The sequence below is a fragment of the Centruroides sculpturatus genome, unplaced genomic scaffold (genome assembly GCF_000671375.1).
Source record: "Centruroides sculpturatus isolate CEXI.00-Female unplaced genomic scaffold, Cexi_2.0 scaffold342, whole genome shotgun sequence".
In the NCBI taxonomy this organism is placed as follows: domain Eukaryota; kingdom Metazoa; phylum Arthropoda; class Arachnida; order Scorpiones; family Buthidae; genus Centruroides; species Centruroides sculpturatus.
Genome location: NW_019384666.1, coordinates 446,411 through 463,789, shown reverse-complemented (window position 1 = coordinate 463,789; position 17,379 = coordinate 446,411). Strand labels below are relative to the sequence as shown.

At 25.4% G+C, this 17,379-nt stretch overlaps 1 protein-coding gene and 1 long non-coding RNA gene across 2 annotated transcripts in view; both read left to right on the top strand.

Moving 5' to 3' along the window:
- Positions 1-16,716, top strand: part of LOC111626661 (cadherin-99C-like) — a gene marked incomplete at its 5' end in the record, with an annotated part of 28,231 nt that extends 11,515 nt beyond the window's left edge. Inside the window, 34 exons of the mRNA XM_023370120.1 lie at positions 1,029-1,161; positions 1,235-1,317; positions 1,391-1,478; positions 1,573-1,698; positions 1,774-1,832; positions 1,904-2,147; positions 2,228-2,437; positions 2,514-2,630; positions 2,719-2,850; positions 2,929-3,057; positions 3,355-3,471; positions 3,560-3,691; positions 3,770-3,897; positions 5,485-5,623; positions 5,697-5,779; positions 5,853-5,940; positions 6,035-6,160; positions 6,236-6,294; positions 6,366-6,609; positions 6,690-6,899; positions 6,976-7,092; positions 7,181-7,312; positions 7,391-7,518; positions 9,566-9,681; positions 10,084-10,212; positions 10,284-10,447; positions 10,523-10,747; positions 12,799-12,890; positions 12,964-13,059; positions 15,309-15,383; positions 15,494-15,751; positions 15,824-15,920; positions 16,006-16,283; positions 16,354-16,716. Of these exons, the coding sequence (XP_023225888.1) occupies positions 1,029-1,161; positions 1,235-1,317; positions 1,391-1,478; positions 1,573-1,698; positions 1,774-1,832; positions 1,904-2,147; positions 2,228-2,437; positions 2,514-2,630; positions 2,719-2,850; positions 2,929-3,057; positions 3,355-3,471; positions 3,560-3,691; positions 3,770-3,897; positions 5,485-5,623; positions 5,697-5,779; positions 5,853-5,940; positions 6,035-6,160; positions 6,236-6,294; positions 6,366-6,609; positions 6,690-6,899; positions 6,976-7,092; positions 7,181-7,312; positions 7,391-7,518; positions 9,566-9,681; positions 10,084-10,212; positions 10,284-10,447; positions 10,523-10,747; positions 12,799-12,890; positions 12,964-13,059; positions 15,309-15,383; positions 15,494-15,751; positions 15,824-15,920; positions 16,006-16,283; positions 16,354-16,474 (4,675 nt within the window). The remainder of the gene's footprint in view (positions 1-1,028; positions 1,162-1,234; positions 1,318-1,390; positions 1,479-1,572; positions 1,699-1,773; positions 1,833-1,903; positions 2,148-2,227; positions 2,438-2,513; positions 2,631-2,718; positions 2,851-2,928; positions 3,058-3,354; positions 3,472-3,559; positions 3,692-3,769; positions 3,898-5,484; positions 5,624-5,696; positions 5,780-5,852; positions 5,941-6,034; positions 6,161-6,235; positions 6,295-6,365; positions 6,610-6,689; positions 6,900-6,975; positions 7,093-7,180; positions 7,313-7,390; positions 7,519-9,565; positions 9,682-10,083; positions 10,213-10,283; positions 10,448-10,522; positions 10,748-12,798; positions 12,891-12,963; positions 13,060-15,308; positions 15,384-15,493; positions 15,752-15,823; positions 15,921-16,005; positions 16,284-16,353) is intronic.
- Positions 3,349-3,925, top strand: LOC111626650. The gene is made up of 3 exons (XR_002756911.1): positions 3,349-3,471; positions 3,560-3,691; positions 3,770-3,925. It is a non-coding gene; the product is annotated as an uncharacterized LOC111626650 (long non-coding RNA).
- Positions 16,717-17,379: the final 663 nt, after the last annotated feature.

Genomic DNA, 17,379 nt, shown 5'->3' with positions numbered 1-17,379 from the left:
ATAAATTTAAATTATTTAAAGTTTAATTTAATAATTTTATATTTAAGATTCTAAAAAATATAAAAATTATTAATTTTTAAAGAGAAACGTTATTAAGATTTATCTAGAAATATTTGCAAACTGGCAATTGAGAGGAAGCTATTTTTCAAAATTTGCACCTTTTTTTTTTGCATATGACACAAAGAAAGAATTATTTCCTGCTTTATAATAACTTTCTATTTATGTAATTTTTAATTGATTAACAATTATTTTACATGATGAATGATCCTATTTAATATCTGTGCATACTAATAATCATTTACTGTATGACCTATTTACAAAATACTTTAATTATTTGTTAAAAAGGTTTAAAAAATTATAGTGAATTCTCGATACAGCGATTTGTTTAGCTCTGTTCTTTGAGAGTTCACTATATCGACGGTCCACGGTAATAAAACTTTTTATAAGCTTAAACATTGTAGATATTTTTAGAATATAAAAATGTCTGTAATTTTTATATAAAGCTCAAGGGACAGAGCTATCTGATAAATCAATTGTCTACCAAAAACAAGAAATAATTGATATGTTTTGGAAGTGCTTCCTATCATAACTATTCGTGTTTACTGTATAGAAATAATTCTTAAATAATAGATAATAATAAAATTTTAAATTTAATTACATTAACTATATATGAAAGTCCAATACATGTAACTTTCTATAGTAAAACCAGTTAAATCAAAGGATATTTTTAGGAATTTCGTATAGTAATATCATTATCACGTTTATTTTCATGTCATGTAACGTTACTCACGATGAGCTGATATTACTATATAATAATTTTTATGGGAGTAACCTGTCCTTGTTCAGTTAAAAATACTGGATCGTTAAACTCGATCTGCTTACAGAATTTATTATTATGACTTTTTGATATTGATTTATGGAGTCTTTAACCTATTGATTCTAGAAGAAATAAGTTACACGTATATTGTTCGAAATTATAGAATTATTATTTGGAAATAAAGAAATTAAAGATAATTTATCATTTATAGATTCATGCAAAGCATCGTAGATGTTATAGTTGTACCTGGTCCAAATACAGGAGGTCCTGTGTTTTCGAAAGATAAATACGAAATTCAAGTTAGTGAAGGTGCTTCGTTGAATTCCGCAGTAATAACTGTTATAGTGAGTCATACTTTTATATTATTTTATTACTCTAAAAGTCTGAACTTTAAGATTTTTTTATTATATTAATAAGGCTGAAGATCCGGAAAGAGACAAAGTAAAATATAGCATTATAGAAGGAAATATTAACAAAGATTTCGATATTGGACCAAATAGGTACGCAGTTTAGTTTATTTTTGCCCAAAGTAATTTTCTTATATTAATGTAAATAATTATATTGATATTTTAGTGGTGTGATATTTGTTGCTAAGAAGTTAGATAGAGAAGAAGTATCCACATATAATCTACTTGTCAAGGCTGAAGATCCCAGCGGATTGGTAAATATTACAAAGGAATTTAGTACAATAATTATATTATCAGAATATTTTGGCTTTGATTGTATATATACTTAAATAAAAATAATTATTTTAGTTTAACACAGCTACTGTATCAATAACAGTAACTGATATCAACGATCAAAATCCCATCTTTCTTCAAGATAATTATACATTCGTTGTAGATGAAGGTCTTGTTAGAGCACCCATTGGAGTGGTTCAAGTATATAAAATATTCTTTATCCTTCTAGATTTTAAAGCAATTTAATGCTTTACGAAAAAAATTTTTGTTCTTAAGGCTCGCGATGATGATATTGGTACAAATGGTGAAGTCTTGTATTCTGTATCAGGAAATAAGTAAGCAGCTTTTATTAAATTGAAATCTTAACATATTCGTATTTATATTCATATTTTTATTAATATTTTAGCGATTTTTCGATAAATCCTCAGAATGGAGAAATACACGTGAAAAAAATGTTAGATTATGAAAAACAGAAAAAACATTTACTAGTTGTAACTGCTAGAGACAAAGCTCCTGATGCTAGGTTAGCAACAGCAAGTGTAACTGTACTTGTAAATGATGTACAAGATGAGAAACCAATTTTTACAACTCCTGTATACGAAGCAATAGTTCCAGAAAATCTTCCTCATCAAGAAATTGTACAAGTACAGGTATGTTCTTGAATATTTTTTTAAAAAATTACTTTACCTCATCATAATATTAATTGTTTATATATATGTGTATGGTTTAGGCTACTGATCCTGACTCAGTTAGTAGCATTACTTACATATTGAAAGATGCGGAACCTGGTTTGTTTGCTGTAGATCCAGTAACTGGAGTGGTAAGGACACTCAGGGGGTTAGATTTTGAATATAAGAACACATACAGACTTACTGTAGGCACTTTGGAAAATGATAGCAACGATCCAAGAGCAACTTGTACCGTTCTAGTCACGGTTCAAGTAAGTTTATGCTTATTTAAAAATGAATTTTTAATAATTTTAAACAACTTTTTTAATAATAAAACTTATACTTTAGGATAGAAACGATGTTCCGCCAACGTTTACAAGTGTTCCTCTACCAATTAGACTACAAGATACCGTTCCATTAGGTACCGTTGTTACAACAGTAGTTGCTACTGATGCAGATGGAACTGTAAATACAATTTATTCTGCTTTATATAGAAATAATTATAATTAATCTGATAATATCATTTTATAAATAACTTGTGTCTTTTAAATAGCCTCCCGGAAATCAAGTTAGATACGAGTTAAGTGGCAGAGATAAGGCTCCGTACTACTTTTTAATTGATGGTAACAGTGGTGTCGTTTCTGTGAAAGACGATCTTCGAAAGGAACCAGACTCAGAATATCGCGTATGTTATAATTCTACGAAAATTTGTAGAAAATGAAAATTAAAAACGTATTCAAATTATATAAATATTTTATTTTAGATTGAAGTTAGAGCTCGAGATCTTGGAGAACCTTCTCTTTCTGCTACAGCCACCATAACTGTTTATGTGGAACATATCGTTACAATTCCTCCAAATTCCGGACTCGGTTTTGCTGATAGTCATTACACGTGAGTAGAAAGCCTTAAACAAATTATTTCTAAATATTAATTAATTAAAAAATAAAATTAACATTTTTTAAATTTAAATTCAATATTTATCGGCACAATAAAATAAAAGAACAATGCTTGAAATGAATAGAGAATTGAGACAAAGATTAATATTATCAAAATGATTAGCATAAATAATTTTTATCATCGTCAAAGAGTAGGCAACTATCTGTCNCGGTTCAAGTAAGTTTATGCTTATTTAAAAATGAATTTTTAATAATTTTAAACAACTTTTTTAATAATAAAACTTATACTTTAGGATAGAAACGATGTTCCGCCAACGTTTACAAGTGTTCCTCTACCAATTAGACTACAAGATACCGTTCCATTAGGTACCGTTGTTACAACAGTAGTTGCTACTGATGCAGATGGAACTGTAAATACAATTTATTCTGCTTTATATAGAAATAATTATAATTAATCTGATAATATCATTTTATAAATAACTTGTGTCTTTTAAATAGCCTCCCGGAAATCAAGTTAGATACGAGTTAAGTGGCAGAGATAAGGCTCCGTACTACTTTTTAATTGATGGTAACAGTGGTGTCGTTTCTGTGAAAGACGATCTTCGAAAGGAACCAGACTCAGAATATCGCGTATGTTATAATTCTACGAAAATTTGTAGAAAATGAAAATTAAAAACGTATTCAAATTATATAAATATTTTATTTTAGATTGAAGTTAGAGCTCGAGATCTTGGAGAACCTTCTCTTTCTGCTACAGCCACCATAACTGTTTATGTGGAACATATCGTTACAATTCCTCCAAATTCCGGACTCGGTTTTGCTGATAGTCATTACACGTGAGTAGAAAGCCTTAAACAAATTATTTCTAAATATTAATTAATTAAAAAATAAAATTAACATTTTTTAAATTTAAATTCAATATTTATCGGCACAATAAAATAAAAGAACAATGCTTGAAATGAATAGAGAATTGAGACAAAGATTAATATTATCAAAATGATTAGCATAAATAATTTTTATCATCGTCAAAGAGTAGGCAACTATCTGTCAATTGGGTGTACAGGGTGGCCCAAAAGTCAGTTAATCGGGATGTATTTTAAGATTAGATTAAGAACGATTAAAATCAGTTTCGTGTGTGTTAACCGTTAAGTTAACGGTTCTTAACATAGGCTAATCATAAAAAATGATATATTCTCGGTTGACTGATTTTTGGGATAAATTGCAAAGATCATTTCGGAATCTTTCTATTAAAATTTTCGCAAGTTTATAACATTTTTTCTTAAATATTAAAATATTTAAAATAATTATAATTTTAGTGATTTCGCTTTAGACAGTGGATTTTTGTTTAAAATTTTAAATAAAAATTTCAATTATCTGTTCGAGAATCTTGTTAGAATCTATTTTGTTTCTTCAATTCCGTAAATTGAAATATCTTCCTTTAAGAAAAATACAAAAAAAAACATAAAAATTATTAATTTTTAAAGAGAAACGTTATTAAGATTTATCTAGAAATATTTGCAAACTGGCAATTGAGAGGAAGTCATTTTTCAAAATTTGCACCTTTTTTTTTGCATGTGACACAAAGAAAGAATTATTTCCTGCTTTATAATAACTTTCTATTTATGTAATTTTTAATTGATTAACAATTATTTTACATGACGAATGATCCTATTTAATATCTGTACATACTAATAATCATTTACTGTATGACCTATTTACAAAATACTTTAATTATTTGTTAAAAAGGTTTAAAAAATTATAGTAAATTCTCGATACAGCGATTTGTTTAGCTCTGTTCTTTGAGAGTTCACTATATCGACGGTCCACGGTAATAAAACTTTTTATAAGCTTAAACATTGTAGATATTTTTAGAATATAAAAATGTCTGTAATTTTTATATAAAGCTCAAGGGACAGAGCTATCTGATAAATCAATTGTCTACCAAAAACAAGAAATAATTGATATGTTTTGGAAGTGCTTCCTATCATAACTATTCGTGTTTACTGTATAGAAATAATTCTTAAATAATAGATAATAATAAAATTTTAAATTTAATTACATTAACTATATATGAAAGTCCAATACATGTAACTTTCTATAGTAAAACCAGTTAAATCAAAGGATATTTTTAGGAATTTCGTATAGTAATATCATTGTCACGTTTATTTTCATGTCATGTAACGTTACTCACGATGAGCTGATATTACTATATAATAATTTTTATGGGAGTAACCTGTCCTTGTTCAGTTAAAAATACTGGATCGTTAAACTCGATCTGCTTACAGAATTTATTATTATGACTTTTTGATATTGATTTATGGAGTCTTTAACCTATTGATTCTAGAAGAAATAAGTTACACGTATATTGTTCGAAATTATAGAATTATTATTTGGAAATAAAGAAATTAAAGATAATTTATCATTTATAGATTCATGCAAAGCATCGTAGATGTTATAGTTGTACCTGGTCCAAATACAGGAGGTCCTGTGTTTTCGAAAGATAAATACGAAATTCAAGTTAGTGAAGGTGCTTCGTTGAATTCCGCAGTAATAACTGTTATAGTGAGTCATACTTTTATATTATTTTATTACTCTAAAAGTCTGAACTTTAAGATTTTTTTATTATATTAATAAGGCTGAAGATCCGGAAAGAGACAAAGTAAAATATAGCATTATAGAAGGAAATATTAACAAAGATTTCGATATTGGACCAAATAGGTACGCAGTTTAGTTTATTTTTGCCCAAAGTAATTTTCTTATATTAATGTAAATAATTATATTGATATTTTAGTGGTGTGATATTTGTTGCTAAGAAGTTAGATAGAGAAGAAGTATCCACATATAATCTACTTGTCAAGGCTGAAGATCCCAGCGGATTGGTAAATATTACAAAGGAATTTAGTACAATAATTATATTATCAGAATATTTTGGCTTTGATTGTATATATACTTAAATAAAAATAATTATTTTAGTTTAACACAGCTACTGTATCAATAACAGTAACTGATATCAACGATCAAAATCCCATCTTTCTTCAAGATAATTATACATTCGTTGTAGATGAAGGTCTTGTTAGAGCACCCATTGGAGTGGTTCAAGTATATAAAATATTCTTTATCCTTCTAGATTTTAAAGCAATTTAATGCTTTACGAAAAAAATTTTTGTTCTTAAGGCTCGCGATGATGATATTGGTACAAATGGTGAAGTCTTGTATTCTGTATCAGGAAATAAGTAAGCAGCTTTTATTAAATTGAAATCTTAACATATTCGTATTTATATTCATATTTTTATTAATATTTTAGCGATTTTTCGATAAATCCTCAGAATGGAGAAATACACGTGAAAAAAATGTTAGATTATGAAAAACAGAAAAAACATTTACTAGTTGTAACTGCTAGAGACAAAGCTCCTGATGCTAGGTTAGCAACAGCAAGTGTAACTGTACTTGTAAATGATGTACAAGATGAGAAACCAATTTTTACAACTCCTGTATACGAAGCAATAGTTCCAGAAAATCTTCCTCATCAAGAAATTGTACAAGTACAGGTATGTTCTTGAATATTTTTTTAAAAAATTACTTTACCTCATCATAATATTAATTGTTTATATATATGTGTATGGTTTAGGCTACTGATCCTGACTCAGTTAGTAGCATTACTTACATATTGAAAGATGCGGAACCTGGTTTGTTTGCTGTAGATCCAGTAACTGGAGTGGTAAGGACACTCAGGGGGTTAGATTTTGAATATAAGAACACATACAGACTTACTGTAGGCACTTTGGAAAATGATAGCAACGATCCAAGAGCAACTTGTACCGTTCTAGTCACGGTTCAAGTAAGTTTATGCTTATTTAAAAATGAATTTTTAATAATTTTAAACAACTTTTTTAATAATAAAACTTATACTTTAGGATAGAAACGATGTTCCGCCAACGTTTACAAGTGTTCCTCTACCAATTAGACTACAAGATACCGTTCCATTAGGTACCGTTGTTACAACAGTAGTTGCTACTGATGCAGATGGAACTGTAAATACAATTTATTCTGCTCTATATAGAAATAATTATAATTAATCTGATAATATCATTTTATAAATAACTTGTGTCTTTTAAATAGCCTCCCGGAAATCAAGTTAGATACGAGTTAAGTGGCAGAGATAAGGCTCCGTACTACTTTTTAATTGATGGTAACAGTGGTGTCGTTTCTGTGAAAGACGATCTTCGAAAGGAACCAGACTCAGAATATCGCGTATGTTATAATTCTACGAAAATTTGTAGAAAATGAAAATTAAAAACGTATTCAAATTATATAAATATTTTATTTTAGATTGAAGTTAGAGCTCGAGATCTTGGAGAACCTTCTCTTTCTGCTACAGCCACCATAACTGTTTATGTGGAACATATCGTTACAATTCCTCCAAATTCCGGACTCGGTTTTGCTGATAGTCATTACACGTGAGTAGAAAGCCTTAAACAAATTATTTCTAAATATTAATTAATTAAAAAATAAAATTAACATTTTTTAAATTTAAATTCAATATTTATCGGCACAATAAAATAAAAGAACAATGCTTGAAATGAATAGAGAATTGAGACAAAGATTAATATTATCAAAATGATTAGCATAAATAATTTTTATCATCGTCAAAGAGTAGGCAACTATCTGTCAATTGGGTGTACAGGGTGGCCCAAAAGTCAGTTAATCGGGATGTATTTTAAGATTAGATTAAGAACGATTAAAATCAGTTTCGTGTGTGTTAACCGTTAAGTTAACGGTTCTTAACATAGGCTAATCATAAAAAATGATATATTCTCGGTTGACTGATTTTTGGGATAAATTGCAAAGATCATTTCGGAATCTTTCTATTAAAATTTTCGCAAGTTTATAACATTTTTTCTTAAATATTAAAATATTTAAAATAATTATAATTTTAGTGATTTCGCTTTAGACAGTGGATTTTTGTTTAAAATTTTAAATAAAAATTTCAATTATCTGTTCGAGAATCTTGTTAGAATCTATTTTGTTTCTTCAATTCCGTAAATTGAAATATCTTCCTTTAAGAAAAATACAAAAAAAAAAAAATGATTAAAATAATTAGTATTTATTTTGTTTTGTTTTCTTATATTAAGTAGGAAGTTTTAGAATTTTTCTCACTTATTATATGATTATGCAATTTTTATTGGATTCTATATTGATTGCTTTCAAGTTTCAAGTTTAATTTTATATTAGTTATTTTAAAAATAATTTTGTATTTAAATAATTTTTAATGTTTTGTTTTAAAACAAATAATTTTTAATTATAAAAATTTAAGATGAATATAGAACAATTTAATTCATTTTATAATAAAGAGAGTTTTTCTTTATAAATTTAGGAAAGTTACCAAAATTATTGTCAAAATGAATAAATTGCTAGCACATAAGTTTTTAGGATAATAGATTTATTTATTCAACACCTTAATATCATTTTTTCCTGTTTATTTACGTCATTTTTAATTATTTTAATAATAAATATTAGTTTAAAAACGCATTCTTGTTTCCAAACCATATATAGCTTTAACAATAATTAAACTCCAAATAGTAATATTAAACCGTTTTATACAAGTAACAAGACTAAATATTTAATTAACAATATAAAAATACAAAAATACAAATTTATACGATGATTACTCGAGAAGTTTTGCTATAAAAATCATGCATAAACACATAAAGTGGTAGGAATGTTTAATGATAGAATTTTAACTTCATATTTCTTTACATATAGAACCAATAATTAAAGTATCCTTAGAGAAGTAGGAAAAATATTATATTGATCCTTCTCTTTATGCTTTAATTTGGAAAATTCATAAAATAAAACTGTTAGAAATTAAGAAAATTTAAAGGTATAAATGATTTTTTAAATCAACTTGTAAGAGTACTTAATGATAATAAATATTAATCACACTAGTTTGAAGCACTTATTGGAGCATATTTTATACCGATAAGTGCTCCTAGTTAGAGCATAGAACAAGTTCAGAACACTTATGGTTATTGAACACAAAGTGCTTCATTTTAGAGCACTTAGTGACATTAACTGACTCTATGCTCAAACTTATTGGCTTATATACTGTATTAGAGTACTTTTTATTTTCTCAGATTAATTAAAACTTTTAAAATATTCTGAATAATTAAATGATTTTGAAATTTTTATCCGATTTTTTACATTGATTATGAACGTTATTTCTCATTTGGTGTATGTTAGTAGTAGATTGTATTAGGTGCAGATCATGCACCTAATACAATCTATTACAATCTTCAATTAATGTAACTGGTATTACTCGATTTAAAACACTGATAATTACAACCAGTAATATCAACTTTAACAGATAGATAAGACATTCTTATCCTATATAAAATTTTAATTATTATTTTTTTTAAATTATGGCTCTAAATATATATTTTACATGCATATAATTTTATATAAAGTATTTTTTAATTAAATAAAATATTTATTTTATTTATTTAGTGTTGAAGTAGAGGAAAATTCTTTAGCTAATACTCTTATAAAAGTTTTACCTGTTATCAATAAACCCAGAGGTAATTTTCCAATTGGCTGTGAAATTGTATCAGGAAATGAACAAGGTATATAATAATATTACATTTAAAAAATATATTTTTAAGAAATTAATTTAATTTTTAAACTTTTTATAAAATTTAATAAAATTTTATAGAATTTTTTATATTAAACCATTAAAATTTAACTATTATTTATTTTATTATTATGAATAAATTTTGCATATGAATGTTAAATGAATATTGTAGATGTAGACAAGCTCTAATATAGGGATACTTGGTCTAGGCTTCACATATACAGGAATTTCAAGAAGTTAAACAGCTCAAGCTTAATTTATGAGAGACTCTGGATGTAAATTTTATGTTATTATATGAAAGACCTCTCTTGACTTTTGATGTCCGTCTAAATTATTTTTGAGATAAATAAATATTTTAAATAATTTTAACAATATTTTTTATAATAATATACAGGCCACTTTTATGTATCCGAAAACGAAGCAAGAGATTGCGAAATTAGAACAAGGGATCAAGGATTAGATTATGAGAAAACTAGCAGATACACATTAATCATTAATCTAAATACTGTCGAAGGATTTTTTGGTAAATAAATTCATATAAATTTTAAAATTAAATGATTAAAAAATATTATAAATTTAATCTTTTTTCTACAGGTTCCTCTAGACTTACGACTCAAGTAATTATTAATATAATAGATATAAATGATAACAGGCCTCAATTTGTAATACCACCTAGATACAGTCAGCTTACTTCAAATCGTTACTTAGCTGCTTTATCTAGTGATGCTCCTGTAGGAACTAAATTTTTTCAAGTTATTGTAAGTTTATATATTGTAATTTTATATTTAAAAAAATTTAATTAAAAGAAATTTATTTAAAAACATTTTTTTTAGTCAAAAGATAGCGATAGTGGAAGCAATAGTCGTTTATCTTACGAGATAAATAGAGAATCTGATCCAGAGAATCGATTCAAAATCGATTCGACATCAGGTTTTATAAGTAATAATAAACCTGTTGAAGATATTGTTGCTGAAGATTTACCTCTTCAACTTCAATTAGTTGTTAGAGATAATCCTGATCTGTTGAGTTCATCTCTTCTACAAACTGTTGAAATTTTGGTAATTTTTAAAGTTTAATCACAATTAATTTAATTTTAAATTAAGCAAAGAGATTGTAGTTTAATTATAAATTTTTTTTGAAATATACTAAAACTTTTCCAAATTTGCAGCTTGGATTAGTATGTAAGAGGCAACAACATCATGCCATAATTCATAATGCTTACAGTTTTTAAATATTTCAAGAAATCGGAATTTAATAAACGATAGTTCTTTTAATCAAATTCGTTAATTTTCTACGAATCTTTAAAGTTGTACAAAATTCTTAGAAAATTAACGAATTTGATTTTCAAAATTCTGAACCGTATATTAATATAAGAGTTAAATAGGATTCGAACGCAAAAAAAGAAAAAAAAACAGTTTAATTCTATCTGTTTCCGTTTTCGAAAATTTATGTAAAAGGATTTTCCCATTGAAAAAGCATTACATTTTTAACTCCATTTACTGGAGATTGCGTCCATAACCAAAGAGCTTTAATAAAAAAATTAATTCTGATTATTATGATCATAAAAATATGTAGAAAAATAGCAAATCTCTTTTTCAATGTGGATAAAAGTATTTCATTATTCTAAAATAATTCAACATTATACTACTAACGTAAAATTTTTCAATAGAACATTACAGTTTATTAGTAAAACCTAAAGGATAATAAAATTAAGTTTTAGCAAATGATGTATCTTCGAAGAAAATTACACTATCATACATTTTCCTTATCTTTCCTTGTATATATAAGGAAATTCAAAGAGAATTCATATATAAATTACATACATTTATAAATATTTATGATTTAAATTAAGTTTTTGTAAACAGTTAGAATACTCACATACTGATCTATCTCTTTTTAATTATATTTAAGAATAATTTTATATATAAATGTAAAATTTTTAAATTTAAAATCTAATTTTAAACAGTTAAAAAAAGAATAATAATAGATATTTAAGTTTTAAAATCTCTTGTAAATATATTCATTTACATAAGAGGAAAACAGATTAAGGTTACACAAAAGGAAAATATTGATATCTTTAAAGTTTAGGAATATAATTTTCCTTCCTTAAATGTCAATTAAATATTGATTAGAATCAAAAGGAAATGTAAGCTTTTATAAGCTTTCCTTTATTAAATTTCATAATTAATAAAAATAACATAAATTTCAAAATTTTTCTTTTAAAATATATTATTAAAAATTCTACAAACTTATTATAAACGTAAGATTTTTATACAGTAGAATCCCATAGTTACGATCCAAGTGATTCATGGAAAACGTCATAAACAAAACGTTATTACTTTCCCGGCTGTTATATAACTTAAAAGGAAAGTATGAAGTTTTGTGTATTAGGAGCATTGATGCTATTAAATTTTGGAGGTTAAAGGTTATTGGGGTGAGCAGATAGAAGGGGTCGTGTGTCAGCTCAAGTTGTGTCGGACTTAATGTAGATTTTACTTGTTATTAGCATTTACAGTTTTTTTTTTATTATAAAACCCATCCCTACCCTCAAATTAAGCCCTTATCATTTTATAATAATTAATAATATAAAATTTTTTAAAAATAAAATACCGTAACAGATGGCGTCACACACACTTTTATATATTGCTGGGAAAGTTACACAACTTGTTGCTGGATTTTATTTTTCTATAGATTTTGTATGATAAATTTAAATTACATTTATGGAAATAGTTTTTGAATTATATAATGCAATAAGAAAGATACAGCATTGAAGCTTGTTATATCAGAAAATCTATATACTTTGTATCGTGTGTTTTAAAGCGTTAGGTCGTAAAGTGAACCGTTATAGTTTTATTAAGTTCATTATGATAAATTGAGATTTAGTTTTTGGAATTTTTTTTGAATTATAAAATATGGAAAAAAACCACAAAATTTCATATAGTCTACAGCAGTTCAAACATTAGAGGTTGTAAATGGAGAGGTCGTAAAGCGAGGTCTATTGCATATCGATGTATTTGTCACTTTAATAAATTATAAATAAATTAATTCTTATTCACTATTCTTTTCAATTTAAAAATAAAATTTTTTCTATTTATTTAATAATAAACAGATAAATGTTATTAACGACGATAACCGAATGGTTTTAGTTGTAAAGGATGCATTACCAAATCAGATGTTAGATATGAAAGAAAATATCTTAAGGTAAATAGTTAAGAAATAATTTAAATTAATTCATTTTCTCATAAATTGTATTAAAAATTAATATTTTCTTTAGCGTAATTCAAGAAAGAACGGGAATAATTCCCGATTTTGAGAAGGTTTCCATTCTAAAATTACTGAAAAATAATTCTATTGAAACAGATAGCACAGGGTAAGTAATGTTACTTACAGTTTCAACGAGTAATAAAATAAAATTTTGAATGTAAAATATATTGTTTAATTTAAAATAAATCTTTATAGTCTATATTTAGATTTAATTATTTAAAATTTATTTACTTTTTTTAATATAATATTTGTCAAGTATTTATCTGTATACAAGTTTAGTGCAGTTATAAACTGTATTGCATATAAATAAGCAGCCCCATAGCAACAAAAGGAAACAAATCTTTAATTTAAAAAAAATACAAATAAAAATGTACAAAGGTATATTAATCAATATTCAGATTATTAATAAATTAAAGTAAGTTTATACATTCAAAGTACACTATAATATACTTTACCTTTGTTTTAGTAAGCTTACTATTTTACTTCTTTAAAATTAAAGTAGCACTTTTACAAAACTGCTTAATGTTTAAATTTATAAAATTAACATTGAACATTATAAAATTAAAAAAAGTGCCATAATAGAGTAGAAAAATAGAAAAAGATTCAAGTATTTTCCAATACTAGATGAAGTAAGCTTATATAACACAGGAACGTGCTTGAATTTTTATTGTTTTATGCTCCATTAAAACATTTTTATTACAAGTTTACATATATATAAAAGCTTAAAAATATTTTTCTTATATATTTTACAAATTAAATAATTTCATTTTTAACTGTAATTAGAGATTATACCAAGATATTTGAATTATTCATTAATAATATTGACGATAATGAATTATATGTTTCTTTTGGTTCATATAAATTATTTCCCTTTACAATTGATTTATATTTTGTATTTTTATAATATTAAGTATTTATTAAGGATAAAGCATTAATTTTTTCTGAATTTTTTAATACAGTTTTTATACAATATGCAAAATGAAAAACGATTTTTCCAAACATTTAATATAAATCTGAGATTATTTTTGGAAACTTGATTCAAAATTGAGTGCAATATTAAACTTTCAATATGATCATAATCATTCAGAAGCAGTTAAATGTAGAATCATGTAAACTGTAGTTTTATTATCCACAAAAATCATCTTATTCTCCTAATGTGTAAAGAGATTCTGAGAAGAAATTTCCTTGAGAATTTCAGAATATCTCAATGAGGTATCCTGAAAGATTAAAGATCACAAAATTATAAATGTGTACAATGATATACTTAGCATGGAATATCTTGAATTTTTGAACTCTGAACTTTTGACATAAGTATATTCAAATTTTCTTACTTTTACTAACTTTAATTGTATATTTTATCATCTTAAACTGAGAAAGTATTGTGAATTTTATAGATAACGTTGAATAATTTCAGATTAAAACATAAGGAATCGTTTTGTTAACTCATATTTCGAAAATAAAATTTTTGCTTATCTCTAAAACCAGTTCCATTAACATTACTTAAAATTCTGACAAAATGAAAATTATTCCAATTACATAAATATATTTACTGAAAATTCAACCATATAATTTCGAATTTATTTAAAACGACAAGACCCATTTGAAGTGGGTTGCCATTTGCAACCCACTCAGCAGTCACGACCCACAGGTTATAAAAGTTCATTCTTAGTGCATCTTAACCACATGTTTTATGGAAATAAAGTCGAATAGTTAAGTTAGTCATGTAAAGTCGTTTCACAATCTTCATCTTGTCATTTTTATCCTTTCCATTATATATGCCAATTATTTACAAGAATCAAGACTTATAATTTAAATGGGAAATATCAAAATTAAAAATCTTCTATTGTATACAAATTCGCTAAAATATTGGCATATTATTGATTATTCTTAAATATATTTGTTATCTGCTGATTCATAAACATCTATCTTTGTATATATATAAGCTATACACATAAAATGTTGGTGATGGAATATACAATTAATTAATTTTATATTTTATCATGTTCNATTTACAAGAATCAAGACTTATAATTTAAATGGGAAATATCAAAATTAAAAATCTTCTATTGTATACAAATTCGCTAAAATATTGGCATATTATTGATTATTCTTAAATATATTTGTTATCTGCTGATTCATAAACATCTATCTTTGTATATATATAAGCTATACACATAAAATGTTGGTGATGGAATATACAATTAATTAATTTTATATTTATTATAAGTATTAGAATTACCTTATAATAGAATCAGTAAATTACAATAATATTTCCATGTTAATACTCTATATTAATAATATAAAATTATACATTTACATTTAAGTATATGAAATTAATAAAGATTACATTTCTAGGAGCGATTTTTGGTTTTATATGGTAGATCCGGTAACATTTCGTATCTTGGATAGAAACGATCCTCGTATACAATCGTACGTAATTAATTTATACATATATATTTAATACAGTAAATTCTTCAAATAATTATTAATTATTCTATAATATAAATCATAATTAAATTACTAAAATTTGAAATTTTCAGAACGGTTTTAGAAGATGATTCGCAACTTGGTTTGGTTGCTGAAGTATCCAGTGTTTTAGGAATTAAAGCCAAATATATCAGACTACCTTTTGTTTTAACAAATCCAGATAATTCAGGAGGAAATACTAAACATGGAGTCAAACCTGTCAAAGCAGAAGTAGGAGTGAGTGATTTGGGAGCTGCTCTTATCGCTTTAGCATGCATTATCGTACTCTTAGGTGTAGTTGGCATTATATATCACTGCTTTATGTGGTCAAGGTAAGCTATAAGTTAATAATTATTAAATCTTTATAAATTTTTGATTAAATTTTAAGCTTAATTTCGATATAGATACGTTGCATACAGAGAAAGAATGAAACGCCTTTGCGTGGCTCCAAGATACGAACCAGTTTTTGTTGAACCCAGTCTGAAAGAATATGAAACTCAGGTATGTAATTGCAGAAGCATATATTTAAATGTTGATTTAAATATCAAGAAAATATGGCATTTATTATATTTTTACATAAATTTAGGTACTGCAAATGAGTGTTCCATTAGACGAAGAAGGAAGTATACCCGATCCTAATCTACCTATAAATCTAAAAGGGCTCGATGCTGTTTCTTACATCACCAGAGATAGAGGTGATGGATCTGCTTCAGCTTTTGGTGGCAGAACATTATCTACATTTCGAGGTGATTCAATTTCTCAAGTAGATAAAATGAAAATTGAAAATAATTCAATGAATACCCATCCGAAACTTGAAGATGATATGATGATTCCTGTGAAAAATCCATTATACGACGGTTATCTGTAAGTATCAATGCTACTAATAGTAAAGATTAATTTTTAAAAAAAATACTAAACTATGAATATATTTTAGTGATGATATCGATGATGAACCTTCGTTAGATCGAGATGATTTAGATTTGAAAGAAACTCAACAAAAATCATCAAAGCCTCTTCATAAAATACCCCATGTGGAGACAACCACTGAATTATGACAACTCCATTCTAGTGAGAAAAATAAGAAGATATCAAGCCAGAAACTTTTTCGTAATATCTTCATTTTTTGAAGACTGCCAAAAGAATATATCAAAGGCATCAGACTTAATATTTTTTTTTGTACAACTTTGTAAATAATTATACATACGATTTTTATACAGTGGTCAATAAAGTGCCATAAAAAATGTACAACTAACTTGACAAATTGTATTAAAACTATTATTTTTTCGCCATTTTAAAATAATTTTATTTGTAATTTAATAAATTATTTGATTTAAAGATAATTTATAATAACAAAAAAAAGATACTTGGGTTATTATTACTTTCATAACATAGAATGAATGGATCGATAAATTTGCACCATTTAACTTCACTAGTAACATATCTAGGACATCATTTTAATTTCTAAATGATCTAAATATATATATATATATTTTTTTTTATAAGCATATATTTTCATAAATGACATTTTTGATTATGTTAGTACTTCAATATGTTTCATTTATAATATTAATAGATTAAATGGTGCAATATTATTAAATTGTGTTAATAAATATAAAAAAAAAGTTAATAAACCAAATGATTCATTTCTACTAAAATTAAATACATTTTTATGAAATAAATATAATTTAATTTTGATATAAATGCACTAATAGCAATAATAAATATTAATTTTCCAAAGAATATAAAATCTTTAGACTTAAGATATAATTTTATATATCTTAAGTTTATAAATATATAAATTTATACGTTTAATTGAGTTATTATGTTTTATCCTTTAATAAAATGTTTAATTCTTACCTTAAATCGTGGTTAGCTTGGTTAAAACTCACCTTAAAAATAGTTTAACTTGGTTAATTCTTACTTTGAATGGTAGTTAATTTAATTCATTCAGATCGTTATT